Here is a 23,182-nt window from a genome sequence, read left to right on the forward strand (position 1 = left end):
TAAGTTTGGTCTTCAATTACTCCAGAATGATACAGTAATATCATTTGTTACTCATGTCATTAATAGTATGCAATGAGATTGTCAAGACTTTCTTGGTTTCATTGGATAACAATTTGATTTGCATGTTTTATAGGACTCCGAAATCTGGTTTATGCACAACCGAATATACATTTTTCCTAAGTTTGGTATTCATTTACTCCAAAATGATACTGTACAATCAGTATACATGCATGACATTAATAGTATGGAAGGTATTATTTAAGGATTTCATGTTCTGATTTAAGAAGAATTAGATTTTTTTGGTTTTATAGCACTCCAAAATCCCTTTTATACAAAACCGAATAGATAGTTTTGGTATTCAATTACTCAAAAATGATACAGTAATATCACTTCAAACATATATCTGGGATACATGAGAATAAGATCTTTAAGAATTTAGGGCTGTGATTTTATAACAATTTGATTTGCTTATTTAATAACACTCCAAACCTTTTCAAAACGTTACACTGTTCTACAGATAAGAAGTGGTCTCTCTGGTGTATATTTGTGGATTAGACCTCGTTAAATCATGTTTATTTAGGTGTAAAACTCGTTTCTGTTCCATTTTAAGTCTCTGCACGAGAAGCGCCAGTCTCCGCTCCTCCGGGTGCGCTGTGCACGCTGCTACAGTAAAACACGGTTTAGACGCGCACTCCAGTTTTCGGTGTGGATAGCGCGACCGAGCGTTTTCTAAGTGCAGATGGCGTGACCGCGGTAGGTCTGGAGGAGGAGGGGTAAAATAAGTCATACTGAAACCGAAAGCTTAAACTCGTCTTCTATTCGCGTTGGTGCCTCAGCCTCTTCACACACTCTCTCCGCTCACCCTGAAGAGCTTGTTACTGTGAGTACTGATATTTCTGCATGAGTTCGCTCACTGCTTTGTTTTTTTCAGCGTGTTTAATCGTCATTGAACTCGTGTACGTGTTCAGTGCCTGCTAATAAAATCAGCTCCGCGCTGGCTCGCTCCGTATGGGAGAAACAGAGCGAGCTAAAGCCAGTAGCTAGCGTTAGTTAAATGTAACCTAATACAGTTTAGACGGCTAGTTAGCTAGCTAGGCTAGTGAACTACAGTAATGTTCGAGTAGTTGATTTTAATCGAGTTTAGTAATATTATGCGCGAGGCAGCGAAATAAGGAAATAACCATTCTTCCGTCTATCTATAAATACTGATTCGAATTTTCCATTCCACCTTAAATGGCTACGTCCTACAGGCAGCTTTTATGATTGAACAATCCGAGAACAGGAAGCCAAACCATTTTAAAATAGAAAACGTATCTTAAACAAATATAATCCACATTTATCTCAAAACAGACTTATAATCACGCTTATTATCAACAGAACGGTGGTAGAAAAGAACTTAATTAACGCCGTTTATTGGTGGCACTGCATCGTTTAATTTTTATGTAAAAACGATTAAAAAAAACTTTGAAAACTTATTCAACGTTGCCTAAATGATTTGAATATGGTCAGTCATTAAATCAACGTTTAATTAAAGGCTTAAATGTTTGTGACTCTTCTAAACTCAATGCTTTCAGGTGAAAGCTGCTCCCCATAATTTGATATTATTATTATTATTATTATTATTATTATTATTATTATTATTATTATTATTATTATTATGTAAAATAATAATAATAAAAATAACGACATTAAAAATTATAACAACAATAATAACAATACTATTATTATTGTTATTATTGTTTACAACAATAATACGACAATAAAAAATCCTAAAAAATACTATTATTATTATTACTTTTTTTTTACTTATGTAGCAGACTTTATTATGTTTTTTAAATACACTTTATTAAAAAAAACTAATGTGGGGAGTTGACAATGCTTTTTGTCACCTTGGGGTTGTTTCGGGAGTACAGAGCGCCTGTGAGCACGGGAGATTATTCTGAGTGAGTTCTGAGTAAGTTTTAATGAGTTAAGTTGTTAAAGTGGACTGTTTTGCACTGTTGTGTGTGTTGTTCCTCCCTACTTCCTCAAAGTAACACCGCTCGGTTACATTAGTTTATTTGTTAGTTTGTTTGTTTATTTCCCCGCCACCCTCCCCTCCCCAACCCTTCTTCGAAGCACCAGTAAAACTTTATTAGTGTTAATACAGAGTAACTAGTAACTGTAGAAGGATATATATCAGAGGGAAAAAACACAAACAAAACAAAACCAAAAAAACAATCAAGTGTATAATGGTTTGTACCCTCCACACAGGCACACACACACATTTATGTATATAGATAGTTACACAGGATTCGACTAAAGGGATATGAAACTGATTAGTAATAATGAAGTCATTAGCATTTTTTAGAGTGAAGCACTGAGTGAGTCAGTTTATACAGGGCCTAAATGGGTAAAATACTAAACACAAACATTAAAAAAAAAAAAAATCTTCTAATTTGTGCAATTGAGGTAATCTCAATCTATCATCAGGATTATTTGTGTACCACAAATGTACATGTTCAACAGATTGAGAAACAACAAGTTATTAGGTATGGTGTAGATAACATTATTGTTCAGTGATAAATAAAGTTACCCCAGTTTTCTCCTCAATCAGAATGTATTAGTATTGTAATGTCGTAGATCTACCAAGACATATTTTAACAATCTAAAACTGCACACATCTGAATGCTGATACTTCTTCTGCCCTAGTGTCATATACAAATACTTACTGTATCATATTTTTTGACTTAATGAGTTGAAACAATGTCCTAGTATCTGGTATGAGTGTGATGGATCAGTCCAGAGAGTGTCATGTTAATGTTAAATGAATGTCTAGTTAAATAAAATAATCAGCAAAGAGTCCTGCTCTTCTTTCTGAGTGATTAGTGTGTATGTTCTCTATATGTTCTCACAGAAGCCTGTTTACTTTAGTCTTGATTTTACTCAGCAGTCCACAGTTTACTGTAGAGTACTTTCACTTTGTTTTAAATTCTTCAGCCTTCATGAGGTGTTTATAGAAGCCTGGTGCAGATGTGTAATGAAATTTAATGAACAAATCTTCAAAACTTATATGTTTACAGGTGAGAAAAATAAACATAAGAAATGTAGACTGAACATTAAAAAATTGTTTTTAACATTTATTTGTGGTAATTGTTTTGTATTATGCATAACATGACACTGATTGTGGTGCCAACACTTTTGCACACAACTTTCTATTGCGACATGCAATTCAAACCAAAAGTGACATTGGCAATAAAACATCAGGCTACAAAATTAAACCCTTAATTTATGAAGTATTCATTTTTTAAATATAAATTTTTGTTAATATTATACTATATTATAACTATTGATAATATACCGTGATAACAGTAATTTCTTACATATTCAGTAGAGCCAAAAAAAAATCGATCAATTTTTGTCCATTTTGTAAACAACAACTTTTCAAGACTCTATAAAATATTTTTTAGATATTTACATTAATATTAATTCTGTTTTAATAGTGTATTCTTAATTTATTATTATTTTGCTAAATTCAACGTTTTGTCCTATCGCACCAAAAATTTCTTTATCTTAGAAATATCCTGAAATACTTTGATATTATTTTTTAACCACATTGCCCACCCCTATACCTATATATATATATATATATATATATATATATATATATATATATATATATATATATATATATATATATATATTTAATGGGAAATTTGACTATTTTTATCATTACACAATCTATTGTGTATGTTTGTGTTCCAGAACATTACTTGCTTGGCTTCAAATCATCTTATTATGTGTATTTGACCTTTGTGTTGTTCCTATTGGGCAATCATTATAATGATGCACACACATGACTTTCTTGTTTTTTTATTGTCTCAATAAATTGTTGTGCTGTGTAAAGGAAAAAAATAGAAACTGTTTTTTAAGTTCCCACTTTATCAATTTATGTAACTATTAGCATCTTCACCATATTACCTTTTTAATATTATAAAGGCCTAATACCAGCCTGTATGCTGACGGTGTTTATAGCGTTAAAACTGATGTGCTGAAGACCGAAACCAAAAAGCCTGTGTGAAATTCTGATTCCAGCTCTCAGCTTATCACATAGAAATTAGTTAAACTGAATTTACCACAGCTGTTGACCTCAGGTCAAGTTACAGGTTAGAGGAATAATTGACTGTCATGCATTTTTTTTTGCTGTTGTTTGAATTGTAGGTAGTAATGCTGCGAGTCTCATTAAAGCAGTCATACACACTGTACTGTCTAACCTCTATCTATGGACATGATTGCATTGGGGTTAAGATGCACAAACTGCTGTGTAATGCTTTATCAACTGACATTGCACAGCAATGCTAACCTGGAGCAATTCTAAGAACGATAGCTGTTTAACTGAAATGCAGCAAACTTGGGTGTGACCTCATTTGCTGGTCCAACATCTGAGATAAATGGAATGCAGCATTAAACAGCCTCCTGTGACAGCAGTCAAGATCTGGTCAGGGTAGTTGGAGGATGTAGGAGTCTTCATATGTTAAAGCATGCACACACACACACACACACACATAAAAGAAATGCGTTGGGTGGTGAAAACTTATTCTGAAACTTAACGAAACAATGATCTAATTGTGCTTCTTCTCTTTTCCTGTGTGTCCCATCTGTGTCCTTCCCCGTCGGGTATTTGCAGATGTGATTGTGGGAAATGTCCCAGAATACAAAAAAAAGGAGAAAGACAAACAGCAGAAATGAACCAAATGTTAGTGACTCTCTGTCGGCCTAAATCAAACAGCAGTGTGACAAGACTAGACCATTTAAAGCTAATTTATCATTTAAAATGATACATTAACACATTTAAACTTGAAACAAAGCTTGAGACAAAGCTACTTGAACCACTTATTACCATTACTTAAAAATAGACTAGACTACTTTAACCATTTATTACTATTTCTTAATAATATTCTAGCCTATTTTAACCATTTATTACTGATACTCAATAATATACCAGACTACTTTAACCATTTATTACTGATACTAAATAATATACCAGACTACTTTAACCATTTATTACTGATACTCAATAATATACCAGACTACTTTAACTATTTATTACTGATACTAAATAATATACCAGACTACTTTAACCATTTATTACTGATACTAAATAATATACCAGACTACTTTAACCATTTATTACTGATACTAAATAATATACCAGACTACTTTAACTATATATGACTGATACTCAATAATATACCAGACTACTTTAACTATTTATTACTGATACTAAATAATATACCAGACTACTTTAACCATGTATTCCTTTTTGTAGCAATAGACTAGATTGCTCTATATAACCACTAGTAAAGGCTAAATGTAGTCTGTTCTATTACTGAGTAACTTCAAAGAAAATAATTATATGTTTCTTAAATCAGCAGCACATTGTTCAATAATAGACTGGACTATGTTGTTTGGTGGATAGCCTTCTGGATTTCAAAGTGATGTGGTCAGCTCTGAAAGTAGTTTTGAATGCAAATACATTTCATGTGATCTAATGCCTTTTTTTAACTTCTCTTCTAGGAACATGGCTTCACATAGTCTCCTGTTCCTTGCTGTGGTGTTTTCATTCATATGTTCTGGAGCACTGGAAGAAAGTAAGTTGTTTTTTTTCTTATCACTGAATCATTTAATGTTTTTTCTCTTACAATACACCTAACTTTGTGCTGTCTTGTATTTGCTCATCCAACAGAGCTGATCAGAGTGGAATGCCAGCCTGCAGTTGGAGTTGTTGGACAGACCATGAAGATCCACTGCTCTTTCATATCTTCTTTTAAAGAAATTAATATTGATTTAGTGTATATATTCAAGAGTGATCCAGAAAATCCAGTGTTTTCACTAAAAAACATCATTAAAACTGGAGATCTTCGATTTAACCTTCCATCAGAAAACAATCCGTCTCTAGAGCTCGCCAGCGCTGCTGTCGCTGATGAAGGGAATTACAGATACATGATTGTAACCAATCGTGGTGTTATTGAAGACGGATCATTCAGGATCGGCGTCACATGTAAGAATTTGAATTTATTTCTTTTTATTCTTATTTAGGACACATTAGCAAGATTGAGGGGTTTGGGGTTTAACATGCAACGATGGTTGACTTGGTGTTGACTTCCTTCCAGCTCGAATCCCTGCAGCCCTCGTTATTGATGCATATATGTTTACTTAGTGCAATACTCAGTACATGAAATGCAAATGTTAATACATAATTATTAATAAATATTATTAATTGTGTGAGTCATCATTCATTCCATGACTGGTAGTTCATATTTTAGGTCACAACAATACAGTCAAATAATTAAGGATGTAACTAAAGTAAAATAAAACAATAAGTATCTGTTCAAATGATATGTAGTTGATACATTTATTTATTTATTAAAAATGTGTGTATAATAGTATTATATAACTAGTTTATATACATGACTTTACTATACAACATGTTTTAGTAATGTGTAATATGACAGTTGCTATATGATGAGCTGACCAGTAGAAATGCTCTAAAAGTACTGAAATTAAATCCTAGATTTAAAGATAAGCTTTTTCGGAGGCTCTACACATTTGACATTTTATTTTTTCACCATAGTGGTGGAAGTTTCTATCTTCCATTTGTAATAGCACTTATTTTATAATGGGATGTTTTACTGTTATCGTTTCTGTTCAGCCAAATATAGCCAACCAACCACCAACTCCATGCCAGATGTGATTCAGGATGGTGGCAACGCTGATCTTTATTGCAATGCTAGCGGTTGTTATCCAGCAGGATCCATTCAGTGGTTTGACAGCACCAACACTGACTGGACGAAGAGTGCCACACTGGAGATCACAGAGGGTGAAGACAAACTGGTGCAACTGTCCAGCAAACTGACCTTCAGCAAGATCGACTCGAGCTGGGCGCCCTTCAGGTGTGTTGTTCTCAACAACAAATTCGTCAAAGAAGGAGAGATTGAATTTCAACCCAAAATAAAAGGTAATTATCCCAGTTTATTTTTTTTAACAATAGAATCTGTATTGCATGCTAGATTTCCTGAAGTGTATTAGTGTGTGGATGATATGAGTATTATAAAGCATTATTGAGCATTCGCTATGCTTCTTGTGGTGTACTACAGTGTTCAAAAAATAATAAGGATACTTATTAGGATTTTTTCTTAATGTGTTGGCGGTAACTCTGTACAAAAAAGTAAAGTATTAGAGTAATCAGATTTTTTTCTGTAACTCAGTAATATGAAACATTGCAGTTAAATATTTTGTAATCACATTAGAGTTACTAACTTAATTAATAATGACTTGTTTTGCATTCACGTTTTTTCTATTAAAATAATTTGTGCATTTACTAACACATAGACACAGCTTCCTGATTTACCGGTCAGGTGACTGACTGACACGTGCAGCACAAGCAAGGTGTGGCTACAATAGTAAGAGGATGAAGCTGTTTTCATAAATAGAGATATTTTCATTGTTTTGTATTTGCTGAACATGGAGACAAAAACATTATGTTAAGTTATGTCCAAGCCAAAAGCACCTTTCAGCTGCTGCAAACGTAACAAGCAGTTTGTTGAAGCATTTAATCAGGGTTTTACAGAAAGATAACAACAAAAAAGTTGCAAAAGAGGACTGTAAAATAATAGTAATTTACTGTGGAAAAATATTACAACATATTACTGTATATTAAGAACTGTAATTTACTGTAAACTAATCACATAGTATTATATAGTTTTATATAGTTTTAGACAAGGTTTGGCATAAATAAATACATTAAAATAATGTTATTAATCTTTATAAGAACCATATGTATTTGGTTGTCAATTAAGCACTGTAACTTATAGCTAGATACACTGTAAACACACAGCAAAAACTGACAGCACAAACACTGGGAAGTTATTGCATTGTCAGTCTGAGCCAGCAGTAAGTCATGCAGCAACTTGCTCTTATAACCTACAACAATGTGAACAAAGTAACAAAAATTTGTTTCTTCATGTGTATTGAGTAGATTATATATGTTACTTTTTACAGTCTATAATTGGGTAAAACTTTGGAAGCTTCTTCATGTGGTACATTTGATGTGTTTTTGCCTGGTGTTTAATCTCACAAAAAAGCAGTATATTGCTGGGAAAAGTCTTAAATATAAACACATGTTTTTTCCGCAAATGTTACTGTTGTGTATATATAGGTGGCAGCTGTGGTTTTTATAGGTAATCTCAAGATGCAATGTGTTCTACAGTTTTACAGCAAAACATCATTACAGTGTAAATCTAAACGTGTGGCTAAACACCCTCTACTGAAGAAGAGATTGCCCCAGTATATGCCCCAGGCAAACAGGCTAAACTGGATTTTCATGCAGCAACAGGACTCTTAAGAGTCAAGGAAAATTAAGAGACTTGTTAAAAGAGATATAGTGGAGGAAATGCTCCCTCTCTCTACTGCCTATCTTTTTTTGTACTTTTGAGATTTGTATGTAGATTTAATTGTATGTAGATTTAATAACTAATGAGTAATCAGTAATGGATTACCTTTTGGAATAATTTTCCCAGATGTTGATTAGATCTCTTGCCGTGGGCTGTGTTTATGCAATAAAGTGAAAGCATGGGCAGCTCAGATTACAATCGGATAAACAAAACAGGAAAATCATATCCTTATTTAATATGAAATTCAGAGCTCTAAAGCCTAGTCTTTACCACATGAACCAGCGTTCAGTTACTGTGCTGACTCCGCTGCTCGTGTAGGCTTAGTCCTATAGATCACATTTGCTAATGTTTGTATTATAAGTTCCTTTTCCACTGTAGAAGCACTTTTAATGCAGCAAGGGATATGTTTTAACACTGCTATTACAGACTTAATACTGACCTGTTAAAATAATCCAGCAAGGAGGCTACTATTGTGCAGTTTTACTTTTGTTTTTTTTAGGTAATTAAGACAGAGTTGTAATTATACTATCAGTGTCCTTGCACTGGTGCCAGAAAGGTGTAATTTTGCTAGAAACCATTTAGTACTTGCTCTTTTTGAAATGCAATAGGTCACTCCAAATTGCTTACACATGCTGCATGTGAAACTATTCTTCTACCCCCATTGCCTGCAGTAGCCAATAAAAGAAAAAAGACAGAAAAACAAGCGAATAAGAAAAACCTCCGGACTTACTTTAACTTGTTAATTAGGATTCATGGCCTTACCCATATTGGCTTGCAGCCACCCTCAGCAGAACTGTGGAGGGAGCATGACAGTGCTGTTAGCCTATCAGAGGTGATACGTTTGTATGGCATGAATATTCATGAGTTAGAGCCAAAATCCTGCCTTTGTCCAAAACAGGGCGCCGAGTGGTATAGCGGGCTTAGCACTGCTACTATAATCAAGCCATCAGCTGCCAGAGCCCTGAGAGAGCAAATATACAAAAAAGAGACCATTTAAATATGATGATTTTCTTTGATTTTACCAAATTGAAAACCTCTGGAATATAATCAAGAGTAAAACTGCTGGAGGAGAACATGCCAAGATGCATGAAAATTGTGATTTAAAACCAGGGTTATTACACCAAATATTGAGTTCTGAATTGTTTAAACTTTATGAATATGAACTTTTTTTTTGCATTATTTGAGGTCTGAAAGCAATGCATCTTTTTTGTTTTTTCAGCCATGTCTCATTTTCTGTAAATAAAAGCTCTAAATGACAATATTTTTATTTGGGATTTGTGAGGAATGTTGTCCATAGTTTATAGAATAAAACAACAATGTTTATTTTACTCAAATATATACCTATAAATAGCAAAATCTGAGAGAAACTGATTCAGATTTTTTTTTCCAGAGCTGTATTTATTCATTATTTCAATACCAAATGGATTTATTTATGTATATATTTGTATTCTATTTTCATTTCTTTGAAATATATATATTTGTCCTTTGTTTCTTCCAGAGGGCAAACCAAATGAAATCAAGTTTGACTTTGAAAAACTGACGAGTACAAACGTTGTTGCTCCTGTGGTCGTCATTGGCTCTCTGCTCGTTGGGCTCCTGCTTTTAATCGTGCTACGTGGACAATGCAATCGTCGTAAGTATCTGCAGCAGGTTCAACAAAAAGAGATTTACACATGTCTGCATCATAAAATTGACAGCAGAGACAGCAGAGTTACATATTTGCTAAAACATTATGGAGCAGTGGGACTATTCTGGTATAACATGTATAATGAACCAATAATAAGATGAAGTGCTGTTGTCTATTGAGCTGCTGAAACTGCATCTGCTGTGTGAGTAGAATGAACATGAAAAATAATAGCAGTACAGTTTAGAGTGCACTGGGGTGTCTGGATGTCTTTTGCTAAGACTGCTGTCAGAATTCGCTTTGGATAATACAGTCTCAAAAAGCTTCAGTCTGCAGACGAGGGTCAGATCTGATGCCCATATTTGAAACTTTGCTAAAAATAGGATTATCCTGGCCAGAAATGATTTATAATTTCTGGCCGATTGTATTCCCAAGAGTTGTATCCATGTTTAGCTGTAGGAAACAGAGGAAGTGACCCTTAGGATGATTTAAGCGATCTTTATAGGCCACTGGCTATAGGCGTCATTCTTTATTCCTTTATTCTTTATGCCCATATTTGGTGTTTAGTGTCTAAACTGAATTTCTTAATGTGCAGAATGAATGTCCTTGAAACTTGCCTCTATCACATTCTGTGGTAAATAAATATGTTTATTCTATGTACATTTTACTCTTGAACTGCACTGGATTCTCTGAATTACAAGATCATTTAAGAGTCATAATAGGAATAATACTACAATTGGGCTAATGCTACCCCGCACAGAACTGACGTCACAGCGGGGTGGAACAGGACGTGAGCAAACTCTCTGTAATGTAACATTCGATCTTCCCATTGAGAAATTCAGCTAGTTCAGACTACAAAATGATGACATAACTGCTGTTATCTATTTGTTCTTGATTTTAGGGTCTAATTGAAGTAGTGAGAGGCACCACAGTGCTGTGCCCTTAGCGTGATGTAAATCATTATGATCTCAACAATGACGTTACCTGTCTAGAGTCTTTGTGTGAACTGGGCCAAGGGCAGAGGTTTAAGTGTATCTGTTGAAACTTGCCATCAAGTCTAATTCAGAATTAACAACAGTAGCGCTGATGTCAAAACACTCCTCAGTTAAATGCTGTTGTCTAGTCGTGGTGAACAGGAAGGCTGTGTGACTGATCACACATAAAAACGGTAAATGGTAAAACATTTTGGGATAAAGTGTTTGGCAGAGCACCAACTTGGCTCCGGAAGCCTGAGAAAGTGGAACAGAAAATAACTGCAGTATTGAGTTAGCCGTCTGCTCTTTCTGTGCCCTTTTAAAAATAATCTGTACAAAAGAATTCAACATTAAATCACAATTAGGAACATTTGATTCCCTCGTTAAACTGCCGGTGAATGTTACAGTATATAACATCTTTTGTTATAGAACATGAATTCTTAAATTGTTGCACATTTCAAACATGGAATTGTAGCTTAAATATTCAATCAAAACTAAATCAGCACAAAAGTGACCATGTAAAACAAGCTGGCACTTTATTTTGATTGGACCTTTATAATCCAATAATAAACAATCATCAGATTTTAGTAACTTATCAACAACATGTCAGTGATACAACATCACCTAAACATTCAGTAGATCATTAATAAGCTTTTTAGTGGAGACTTATACTGAATATAGTAGTTTTATTAATTTTATTTAGTGTCTAAATACATAACCTGAGAAATCACTGATAACAGCATGTAACAGCTCTAATAAAGACCATCTGGACTCTTAACTAGACTTGCTGCTGATACTAGCCTGGAACTGCATTGAACTGGATTAGTGATGAAATTTAAGGGGCCAGATTTAGGTCTTGGATTTAGATTCAAGTTATAACTAGGTTTTGGATTGAGGTTAAATTTAGTATTACAGCCAATGTAATGGTAAGGGTTAGGATTAGAATTAGGGCCAGGATTAGGTTTAGGATTTGGACTGAGGTTAAGGTTAGGTTTATGTTTTGGGAAAGTGGATGCAGCGTATTAGTGAAAGTAGCAAATTCAGTCAACATGTATCTTATATATTTACAATATTTACCCTAAATATATTCAGATGCTTCACTACTTCTTCTCTACTGATATGTTGTTGATGTGTTACTGATACTCTGTTAGGTATTTATTAAACACCTACAAAAGACCAATCGAAATAAAGTGTTACCACACAGCTTCTGTGTTTGTGCAGACCTGCTCTGATCTACAGCAGCTGAAAACTGGAATAATTGAGGGTATTTGAGGGAGCTCATGTTGGCAGTGAAATCATATGTTTTGCAGGGCTGTGTAACAGCTGCAGAATATTAGTCTGTTTATAATGGTATTACGTGTGTTCATGCTTGTGAAAGTGCTGAACACCATTAGAATAAATACCAATAAACAAAAAATAAGTTCATTTGGCTCTTTTTCTCACTGTAGGTCCACCAGCTCACCTGATTTATTTTAATGATTTACGGTTTATTGAAAGGCTCATTTATTGTTGGATAGAAAACTATATAACTTTTATATACCTATAAACGGATATATCAGAAAATCTTTTTATAGACAAATTTGTATAGACAAGTAAATACAGGAACAATAACAACACCCTACTAACCACCAGAGAGATTACTATAGAAACCCCTTCAACCAGGTCTTAAGCAATAGTATGCTACTGTTTGATCTGTATAACTCCTGAATCACTTAATCGCTCCTTATTTTATTCAATATTTAATTGATTTCAATCTATTTTAAATCTTATTCTATTATTTTTTTTAACAAATTAATGCTTCTATTTGAGTAAACAGTTTAAGAATAGTTGCTACTGTACGCATTACAATGATGCAACTGATTACAACTGTAATTCTCAATAATTTGTCATTTGTAGTGTTGAATGCATGTGGTTGTACTTAAGGCTATTCATACAGACTCTAATAATAGTTACACTCCTCAAATTTATAAATTTCTATTACAGATATTTTGTGTATTGTTACAGATTGTTATAGATTTTTATTCATTCATTCCATTTTTGTTTAATTGTTTTAACAACAGAGAGCAGAAGACCTTCTACTATTCCCTTTCTGAGTATGTTCTTACATAAATATAAATTTATATTTAAGTAACTGTGGTGTTGGACTTCTGGTTTGGGTTGGGTTCTGAGTTCTAACATTTCTAACACCTAACACTATTCACCATCACTGAGCCATGATACCGGATCCCAGAGGGCAAATATTTTGAGGGATTGGAGACAATAATAGCAGTGTTGTGTGTTTTGGCAATGGGATTGTGCAGTATGGCTTGATAACACGGTGTCATGGATTTGGGACGTGCATACATTATCTCACAATCTCACTCATTTCCAGTCCTTGTTTACTTTCTGATTTTGGTCCAACTTTCTATCCACCATCCAGAGGAAATTCCCGCACTGTGGACGGAAGTGAAAGTGGAACCAATCCTGATTGCTCTAAAATCTGATAAAATGTTAAATCAAAGCAAATCCTATCAGAATGTTAACAGACTTTTTGTTTTGTTTTACTTCAGGTCATTCTTCTGATCTAACATATGCTGCCCCTGAGGAACCTGATGTGGAAAAAGGTATTTCCCATGTTTTTGCTACTCTCTGTGCAGAGAGCTGTTCTGACAGGCTACGACATGTATAGTCTGATAGCTCTGAATTACACGTTATTGTGCCATCAAACCTGGCAGAACCCCTTGCAGCTTTTTGCCGCGATTTGTTTACTTTATTACAAAGGTACGATAAAAAACACCAGCAGCTGCACCGCAGGGCTGGATGAAGAGATTAGGCTATATATCACATTCAAAGCGTCTGTAGCACAGTAGCATGTTATAACATGAACTATCTCTTATTATTTAATTAGCGTGAGAAACTAAACAACTTTCAGGTTCAGACAAATACAGAAGATCTTTCATCCCACATATATTACTGCCAGAGATTAGAACGTAAACACTCATAATTTAAACCCACTACTGATTAGTATTAGGTTAAAAGGGACAACAGCATTATCACTTTTGTAAGATTATTCTTGCTTGTATTTAAATAGAAATATAAAACATGGACACCTGTAGAAATGCACTTAACACTGTAGAAATTAAAAAAGAATAAAATAGTAAAAAAAAGAGTTTTACCATATAATTTAATTCCTTGACTACAAGATTTATGTGGTGTGTCCACCTCTCCATAGCAGTACCTGAATATGATCTAGTGTAGTGGAGTGAAGTTCCTCTTTTTAAACTTGAAAGTATCCATCATGTGATGAAGTATAGTTCAATATCCTCAATCTCTGCTTTTGATGGTTGACCAGGTTTTAATGTCTGTGTTTCACAGCCTTGTGTTCAGTGAAGCCGAAAGGAGAAGCTACTCAATTGAAAACACAAAGACCAGAAGACTGAAGAAGTTCATCAGATTCAGCAGTTTCTGAGCTGAAGAAACGCTTCTACTTTGTGCCATTGAGCTTCTCTTTTCTAACTGTCACTTCCTCACTCCTTCTTCACCAAGGATATATCCTTCATTCACATATGTGTGGTGGGATGTGACTCATGAATTGGTGGTCTGAAGTTTTTGGCCATTTAAGCTCATTTAATCAAAGCAAAAGTAAAACTAATACAGGCAAAAATGTGGAAAGCCCCAGTGAGTGCTGTGCAGTGTTAAATGTAGTGAAAATCACAGGCACTGAACAGTAAATAGTGAAAAACTGCGTCCCCTCTATAATGAAAGTGAATTCACATTATGAAGGAAAATTTCTCCGATTTATTACTATTATCTGCATAATTAAGCATTTAACAAAAGTGCCCATGGTGATGTATATGTCACAGACCCTTTAAAATATATGTAAAGTTTCTTACAGCTCTGTCTCAGTCAGTTTAACTCACTAAGTTCCTAGGTGACATCTGCTGAACATCCTGAGAGCATCACTACAGGACAGTGTGTGAATCTCTGATTGTTCATCTGACCTTATGTATGGAATGTAGGGGTGCTGGGTGTTTTTGTTTCTACAGTTTTTCTACAGGAAAAAAATAAGAGACCACTCCAGTTTCTGAATCAGTTTCTCTAAATTTGCTATTTATAGGTATATGTTTCAGTAAAATGAACATTGTTGTTTTATCCTAACTAAGGACAACATTTCTACCAAATTCCAAATAAAAATATCGTCATTTAAAGCATTTATTACAGAAAATGAGAAATGTTTGAAATAACAAAAAAGATGCTAAGCTTTCAGACCTCAAATAATTCAAAGAGAGTTTAAAAATCAATATTTGGTGGAATAACCCTGGATTTTAATCACAGTTTACACGCATGTTGGCATGTTCTCCTTCACCAGTCTTACACGCTGCTTTTGGATAACTTTATGCCACTCCTGGTGCAATTCAGCTTGATTTGATGACTTCATTGATAATCATCATTCATCTTCCTCTTGATTTTATTCCAGAGGTTTTCAATTTGGTAAAATAAAAGAAACTCTTCATTTTTAAGTGGTCTTTGTACAGCAGGTGCCCATCATAAAAAAAAGTGAGCTACACTCTAAATTTATCTAATTGTGAATTCTGAATATTTCTCAATATTTAGAAATGGGTCCGGGCTTTTATAGGTTAAGATATGAACAGATGATAATGATTCACAGTGGATTTGGTGTGAAACATACTCAGTCAGGATTGTTCACAGAGGTGATTAATGGATCCCTGAAATTAAGTAAAATCTCTCTTCCACAAAGTTATTATACCACTTGATTAGCTTACCACTCAAAGTTTAGAGAGGATTTGGTATTTAAAGACATTTACATATAATTAAATAATAGGGATACAGGCAGGAGTCCCCAAATAAAACGTTTTTTTTGTTGTTGTTTTTTTTTTTAGAATTACTGCTGTTTACTCTTATGAATAACTTCAACAAATCATATACACATGTAGGTTCACTGGAGGGTATGGATAGCAAATAATTTTGCTAGATTTGTGCTGTGTTTTTATCAATGTAAAGAAATTTGATGTAAGTGAATTTTTTTCTATTTTGATTTCACACCAAACCCAACTCTTAATGTATTTATTGCCAACACATATTTCTTTAAAAATGTTGAATTCACCTTTAAATAAGACAGGACGCTAAATGTTTAACTCATGGGGTCAAAGAACTACAAACAGAATACTATTATGATTATGGTCTTCTACCTATCTATCCACCACATGCCAACCTGTACATTTTGTTGTGGCTGTTCATGTTTTAATGAGTAGTTTGTGTACAAGTAGTGTTTTGTGATTATGACTGTTACTTTACATACATATGTAAATCATTTTTCAGTTATGTTAATGTCAGATTGTGTCGATTACTGAACTGTAACTAATGATGCACTGTAGGTGTGACTGGCTGTTTGTGCATAATCTTTAAAACCTAGAAAACTATTTGGTGCCAGTACTAACTTTACAATTTAAGATTTAATACTGAACATTGGAAACACTGAACATAGGAAAAGAGGCAATCTATACAGTGGAAGACGGGTGATGGCAATCTCAAAAGTCAGATGAGCTGGAACGCAGAAGTGTCACGTAATCAAGCACGTCCGGAAGCTTGGGTGCAGGTGGATTCTAGGAAATGGGAATCTTTAGTTTGTGAACAAGAGTCCATGACAGGCAGACAGACAACATCAGGACTGACAGATAGACTGGCAGAACAGTAGATTTACTTATTTAAACAAAGTGGTGAGATTAGGCATGTTTGTGTCTGAAGTTTGCTTCTTTCCATTTACAATGCTAAACAAGTAAAGCTTTTACACTACTGACATGCCAATAAATGTATATGTTAGCATAAATAGCATGACACTGACCGCACACTAACGTTAGCTAACTTCCTACCAATTAAAACATTGGAAGCCAGTATTATCAATAGATATGTCTGTGATTAATATCTTTATAAAATTTTATGTTAGCGGCAGGCCGTCTAAGAGAATGGAACAATTTTACACTGCGTAATGATTATTGACAATCAGATCTTTTTTCTATACTCTTTATCTTAAAATCTATTAGTAAACAATCAATACAGACTTTAGATACAACAGCTGTCATGACATGGTCATGGACAGAAAAGTAAAGCTAGCTAGGACTAACCCTAGGACTAACTAGAACTAACTTAGCAATTAGCATGCTAGAAAGTAGGGCTGTAAGAAAAAAAAAATTAACATTATCGTGATAGGAGTTTACACAATAAACACATTAGCTACACACACATACTACATTAGCTTTGTAGCTCCAGAACTTCAGAACAGAAAAAAACTAATTTCAGACACCAAACGTGCCTCATTTTTATTTTCTTAAAGATTTAGATTAAAAGCAGGTTCTTGTTAAAGAAAGACACATGGGCTAGTACCCCCTATCATTAGTAATGCTTTAGACTTTAGTGCAGGTCTTGCTGTATTAAGCTGTAACCTGTGTTTTGTGTAATATTAAGACTTCCACATTAGGTTAAAGGAACAGGAAAAATCTGACAGATTAATACAAAGCATTTATAGCAAGTTCACACAAAGTTTTCACAAAGTAAAGTAAACTGTTTCTGCCTTGTGGCATCTTTTTTACTGTACAAATTGACTGTATAGCAACTTTCATAACACTGTGATTAATATAAATACTGTAAATAACAAATACACTTTGTTGTAATAGTACTTTTTGGCAGTTCATCTTAGCTTAACATTGGAACATCTGTTAATTTCCCTTTTAATTGGACCCACATTTGTAAGGAAGATCTATTGGTGGGATGAGCAGCAGAGCTCAGTATGTGGGTTGCACCCATGAAAAAAATACCAAATTTTCCCTGCAAGTCTTAAACAGTTTATTCTGCTATTGACTCCTTCAGGGTTTGACGATCTTCTTTGAACACCCACTTCATATCCTGTCTCTGAAATCCCCTGTTTTATAGAACTTGGCCTTCAGTGTAAAGATACTGGTACTAGGGCTCACTCCAAATAATGCCTGTTACGTTCCCAATTAAAAGTTGTTATGGTCTTGGGAAAATTAGGAAGTAAACAAAAATAAAAATTGTTGGAAAAAAGGGACTGGAAGCAGAGATTCAGATGAAACATTTAACCAGGGATTTTACTGGTTGGTTTACAAAAAAATACAAAAGTGTACAATTAAGAACTAAACTAAATGCCTAAGGTGGACTGTGGACGGTGCGAACGAAAAGAAAATAATAAAAGTGTGCTAAACTACGTAACCCAAAAACTAAACTAAACCAAAAATACAGCAGTGGCACCCGCCCCTTACCTGGTGTGTTTAGACTGTGATGAATAATGTGAAGGGCCCAACTTATCTGTCCACCAAAGTGCAACAGAGTGGAGTGGTGAGGGGTGAAAGACAGAAAAAAAACACTTTCTACGTGCAGATGCGCGTTACAATGCCACAACTCGATTTTGTAAAACACCAGCTTGAAGTTGCCCTGTTGCACAGGCCCTAACCAGATCAGTCAAACGTAGCATGTTGATTCTTGGAGCAGACACCCACTGACTACTGTAGCAGAGCTCACGTTCACAGATGCTCCTAATCAGGTGCCAATCAGGGGGACAATACGCTCAAAACAAGTGTCAGTAGAAAAGGCAGAATAAGCTGTTGGGCACTGGCAGAGAGGATTTGGCTTATTTTTTATGGGTGACAAACACATACTCAGCTCTACTGCTAATCCCAAAAATGTGAATTCCAAAAAAAATCACATGCAAGTTATTTCACAGTGTCAGGTCTTTAGTCTGTCTGCTCCTCATGTCTGTGTTATTCTCATGTCTGTTATTCTCACGTGACCCGGCTTCTCTGTGTTTCTCCCCTGGTGTTTTTCCACTCACCTGTGTCCATTTGTAGCTCCGCCCCTCATTAGTCAGTCCCCAGGTGTTACCTGTTCTCTTTCCCGCATTGTGTGTGTAGTTAAGCGTCTCTGTCATTAGTGTTTTGGTCGGATCTTCTGTAACGCTGTGCGTTTATACGTCTGTCACGGCTGTGTTAAATCCCGTCTGTTAGTTAGTCTCCTGTTTCTGAGTTTCTGTTTGGTTTATGTTTTGTTTTCTGTTGTATAATAAATGATTCTTGCATTAGCGTCCGCTCTCCTCGTCCCGTCCTTCACACACAGCGTTACACACAGGAACACATTAGACACAAGGTGACCTTCACAAATGGTAGAGCAAGCTGCAAACTAGCATGCTAGAATGTTTGTGTGCATTAGTATGTCTGTATGTCTGTAATTTACTGTCTCTACATACATGCACTGCAAAAAAAATAATCTTAGCTTGTGAAATGATCTAATTTCAAGGCAATAAATCTTATTCTTTACTCTGACAAGAATTTTTGTTTTAAATTCAGCATTGTAAGTGTAAGATTATTTTACTTATTTTAGGAATAATGATCTTATTCAGTCTTACTTAGAATTTCCACCTTATTTTAAGTAATTTGAACTTAAAATAAGCACTAAAAGTCACCAGTTAAGTTTTTCTAATTCTTGTGTTCAAATTTAAGCCACAAAATACGTAATTTTTGCTTGATTTGAGTTTTACTTCACTCATTTTGGGACTGTGTAATTGCTTATTTTTTTTAATCTTACTAGGAAAAATTTGCTCACCGTATTGGCAGATTTTTTTGCTTAATTTAGGCATTTATGTCTCAATTTACATTTATTTGGTCTAGTTTTTGCCAATGGCATTTTTTTGCAGTGTGACATCCCCTTAAACCCTTTGTTTATTGTTCAGCTGTATTAATCCTACTGCAGAAACATTTGTTAATCACTTGATAGCCAATTGATGTAGCCTATCCTCTAGAGTTCCACAGGGCTTTATTCTAAGTATAAGTTCCTTGAAAATGTTTTTTTTTTTTCAGTTTGAAACTGGCGTGACAATAAATAATTTGTTTTTTGAGAGTAAAGAGTGTCTTACATACAGAGTCAAAACAGGTTCAGCACTAAACACAGGTCATCTGCTGTACCAAATTGGTACCACCATGATAGAATAAAGTAAAGTATACTAGAACTCATATAAAGGCTAAAGATTAGTAAAGATCAGATAAAACAGATGCAGGCTGTTGTCTGAAAGTGAATAGAGTATAAAACTAAACATGCCGAACTTTAGTTTCCTGTTAAAAGCAGGTTCTCCCAGTTCAGTAAACACTCTCACCAGCTGAAAGATGATCTCCTCATTGCATCATTTTCATAGATCATCACTGATATGATCTGGGACAGAGTGCAACCAGAAAGGGCCTCACTCACAATCAGAAGCATGAAGTGAGTTTCTGGGTGATTGATCTGAGCATGACTGAGATAAAAAATGTATATTATATGGAAACTCAGAATAGTGTGAATGACTGTTGGAAAATCAGGAAATGAAAATATAGCAATGATTAAAATGCTAAAATCAATAGATATTAAAGAATATATAAAAATGCTCTGGTAAAATTATATAAATCGATCAACAACAGATCAACAGATTCACAACCAAAATAGAGAGAGCAATGTGAGGAAGTGAGAGAGTCCCCTCAGGCATCCTCTCTCCTAACCTAACACACACTTCACCAAAGCCTTTATACCTTTATGCAAACATTGAATTTAAATCAACCTTATTCAAATTAACAATGTCTCATTGCTTATTTTAAGCCATTTGACCTCAAACATAAGAATGTTACAAATAATAATGAATGGAAACATTTTGTAATGATTAATAATGTCTTAACTACTTAATAATTAGTCTCCTTCTTCATACTTGTGCATATTAATACTTTTAATTAATGTACCCATATTGTAGATTTTAAATGTTACCTAAAATCCTGATGTAACATAAATGACCCATGACATTGTGTCCCAAAAATTGTATCAGAATTATGTATAACAAGTAAATATATTTCATTAAACTAATCCAAACACTCCTACATTCTGTAAATAAGATCGGATAAACACAAATTCACAAACATTCACATATTGTCCTGAAATGCTCTGAGGATGTTCAGTATGAGACACTTTTTAAAGTGAAGGTCAGAGTGCTGTATAAGGAACTATTTACACTTTATAAATGGTCTGTGACACATATGTCACCATGCCTTTTTTGGGTTACACTCTTTTTTAGGTGAATTCACCATCCCTATGAATGTTTATTAAAACATATCACTACTTAATATTAATGATTAAGCAGAAAAGCAAAATCTTAAAATGTCTGAGGAGTTAAATGAGGAGAAACGAATGGTTAAAAAATGGTCCTTTGGTCTGTATACGAACAGTTACAGAACAGGTACGCACTGTCTCAATAGTTTCAATGTTTTATGGCCTTTTTCTTAATAAGGTTAAATAAGGTAGTAGTTTGTCCAAGTAGCTAGTTAATTAATTTCATACCTTGATTCCTAGGAATTATTAAGAAATAGACGATTAATTGATTAATTTCAGCACCACCTTCCTTCCTTTTTAAAGGACATACTGCAGGGTAATTTACCACAGCATAACTTTGATAAAACTCCAATGTGAGAAATCCCAGAAAATAAAAAGATGACCAAGGAGTCAAAGTTTAGAATTTAAAATATATTAAAGTTTACTGGAAAAAATGATTCAGCATTACAGATATATAAATGTAGCATCAATTAAGAGATACGTTAAAAAATAGTAAAAGCTGACCCATCAATGGGTCAATAAATAGTGTAATTATATCTCAATAGCTCAACACATTAACAACCCAGAGAGAGAGAGAGAGAGAGAGAGAGAGAGAGAGAGAGAGAGAGAGAGAGAGAGAGAGAGAGAGAGAGAGAGAGAAAGACTTTATCAAAGCAGTTATACATTAATGAAAATTACATGTAAATCAATAGGATCCAATATAATTGGATATATTCTATCAATATGTCTACATCATTAGTGTCCAGTTAACAGCTTGTTGTCCAGCTCTGATGACGTGATCAGCTCCAGCCTGTCTGAGAAACAAGTTCTTATCATGGTGTTGTTCAGCTCTGTGTCCTTCATAAACATAGTAAACAGTGCTTGTGTTTCACGCAAGAATCAAGCAATGCTTAATAGTGTCCTAACGTCTCTGAGAAGATAAAACAGAAGATAGGAGTGGATGGAAAGATCTTCTGGCCTGTGTACGACTTCACGCTGTGTAGAACAGGCATGTGCTGTCTAAGGAGAGGTTATATATACACATATAAAACAATTAAAAATAAGAGTGTAAAGGTGTGTCATCTTCCATTACACCCTTCAATGCAATACCCTAAGGTTAACTAGTTCATCGCTTTGCTGCTATATACATCTCTGGACAAAATTAAGAGACCACTTTAGTTTCTGAATTAGTTTCTCTGATTTTACTATTTATAGGTATATGTTTGAGTAAAATAAACATTGTTGTTTTATTCTATAAACTATGGACAACATTTCTCCCAAATTCCCAATACAAATATTGTCATTTAGGCATTTATTTGCAGAAAATGAAAAATGGCTGAAATAAAAAAGATACAGAGCTTTCAGACAAGTTCATATTATTAAAGAGTTCAGAAATCAATATTTGGTGGAATAACACTGTTTTTTAATCGCAGTTTTCATGCATATTTGCATGTTCTCCTCCACCATGTCTTTTTTGGTAAAATCAAAGAAACTTATCATTTTTAAGTGGTCTCTTATTTTTATTCAGAGCTGTATCTGTATTGGGTGCTAGAAGAATAGTAAGGGGAAAATTTCACCACTTTCCCTTTTAACTCTGTTTCAAGGGAAAGTGTTACACTCGAAAACAAGGGGTAGGTGTAGAAAAGAGAAATGAGATTTAGCGGTAGGTTGAGACAAGCAACAATGTAACAATGGAAGACAAGCAGCCTTCCAGTACCTAAAGTTCTCTATGTCTTGCTTTAAGTAAAGAAGAAATTTTCACTTTTAAAACAGCTTAGATTTATCTCTAGGAAGAAAGGCTTTTGCATTTAACGTTTCATGTATGTAGTGAATTTCACTGACTGCAAGCAGACTTGTTTTTTTATCACACATTGCTCATATGTGGCACTAATCTATGGTCAATCGTTTCCTCATTTCTTTTCCTTTTTTTCTGATAAACAATCACAGAGCAGTAGGCAGAGTGTAGTACAGGACCCCATTGTCTTTGTATTTTGACAGTAATTTGAATGAATGCCCAACAATGTGGTAGAAAGGTTAAA

General features: G+C 34.4%; 1 protein-coding gene across 2 annotated transcripts; it reads left to right on the top strand.

Annotated features, from left to right (window-relative positions):
* The first annotated feature begins 753 nt into the window (after positions 1-753).
* LOC103044187 (uncharacterized) lies at positions 754-19,121 on the top strand. Of its 2 annotated transcripts, XM_007257124.4 has the most exons (8): positions 754-880; positions 5,557-5,630; positions 5,726-6,040; positions 6,692-6,997; positions 9,931-10,065; positions 13,091-13,123; positions 13,580-13,633; positions 14,385-19,121. In XM_007257124.4, exons 2-8 carry the CDS (start codon positions 5,561-5,563, stop codon positions 14,447-14,449), a joined length of 978 nt encoding a protein of 325 aa, XP_007257186.3. In that variant the 5' UTR covers positions 754-880; positions 5,557-5,560; the 3' UTR covers positions 14,450-19,121. The 2 variants fall into 2 exon arrangements, with proteins under 2 accessions (XP_007257186.3, XP_007257187.3); XM_007257125.4 differs by lacking the exon at positions 13,091-13,123.
* Positions 19,122-23,182: the final 4,061 nt, after the last annotated feature.

This window comes from Astyanax mexicanus, chromosome 5 (assembly GCF_023375975.1).
Source record: "Astyanax mexicanus isolate ESR-SI-001 chromosome 5, AstMex3_surface, whole genome shotgun sequence".
Classification (NCBI taxonomy): domain Eukaryota; kingdom Metazoa; phylum Chordata; class Actinopteri; order Characiformes; family Acestrorhamphidae; genus Astyanax; species Astyanax mexicanus.

What these genes read in the sequence shown, in the direction of transcription:
- LOC103044187 (XM_007257124.4), top strand. Translation starts at nt 5,561, where the DNA reads ATGGCTTCACATAGTCTCCTGTTCCTTGCTGTGGTGTTTTCATTCATA. An exon ending in TTCTGGAGCACTGGAAGAAA is followed by an intron (nt 5,631 to 5,725) that starts GTAAGTTGTTTT and finishes CTCATCCAACAG; the next exon opens with AGCTGATCAGAGTGGAATGC. An exon ending in ATTTCAACCCAAAATAAAAG is followed by an intron (nt 6,998 to 9,930) that starts GTAATTATCCCA and finishes TGTTTCTTCCAG; the next exon opens with AGGGCAAACCAAATGAAATC.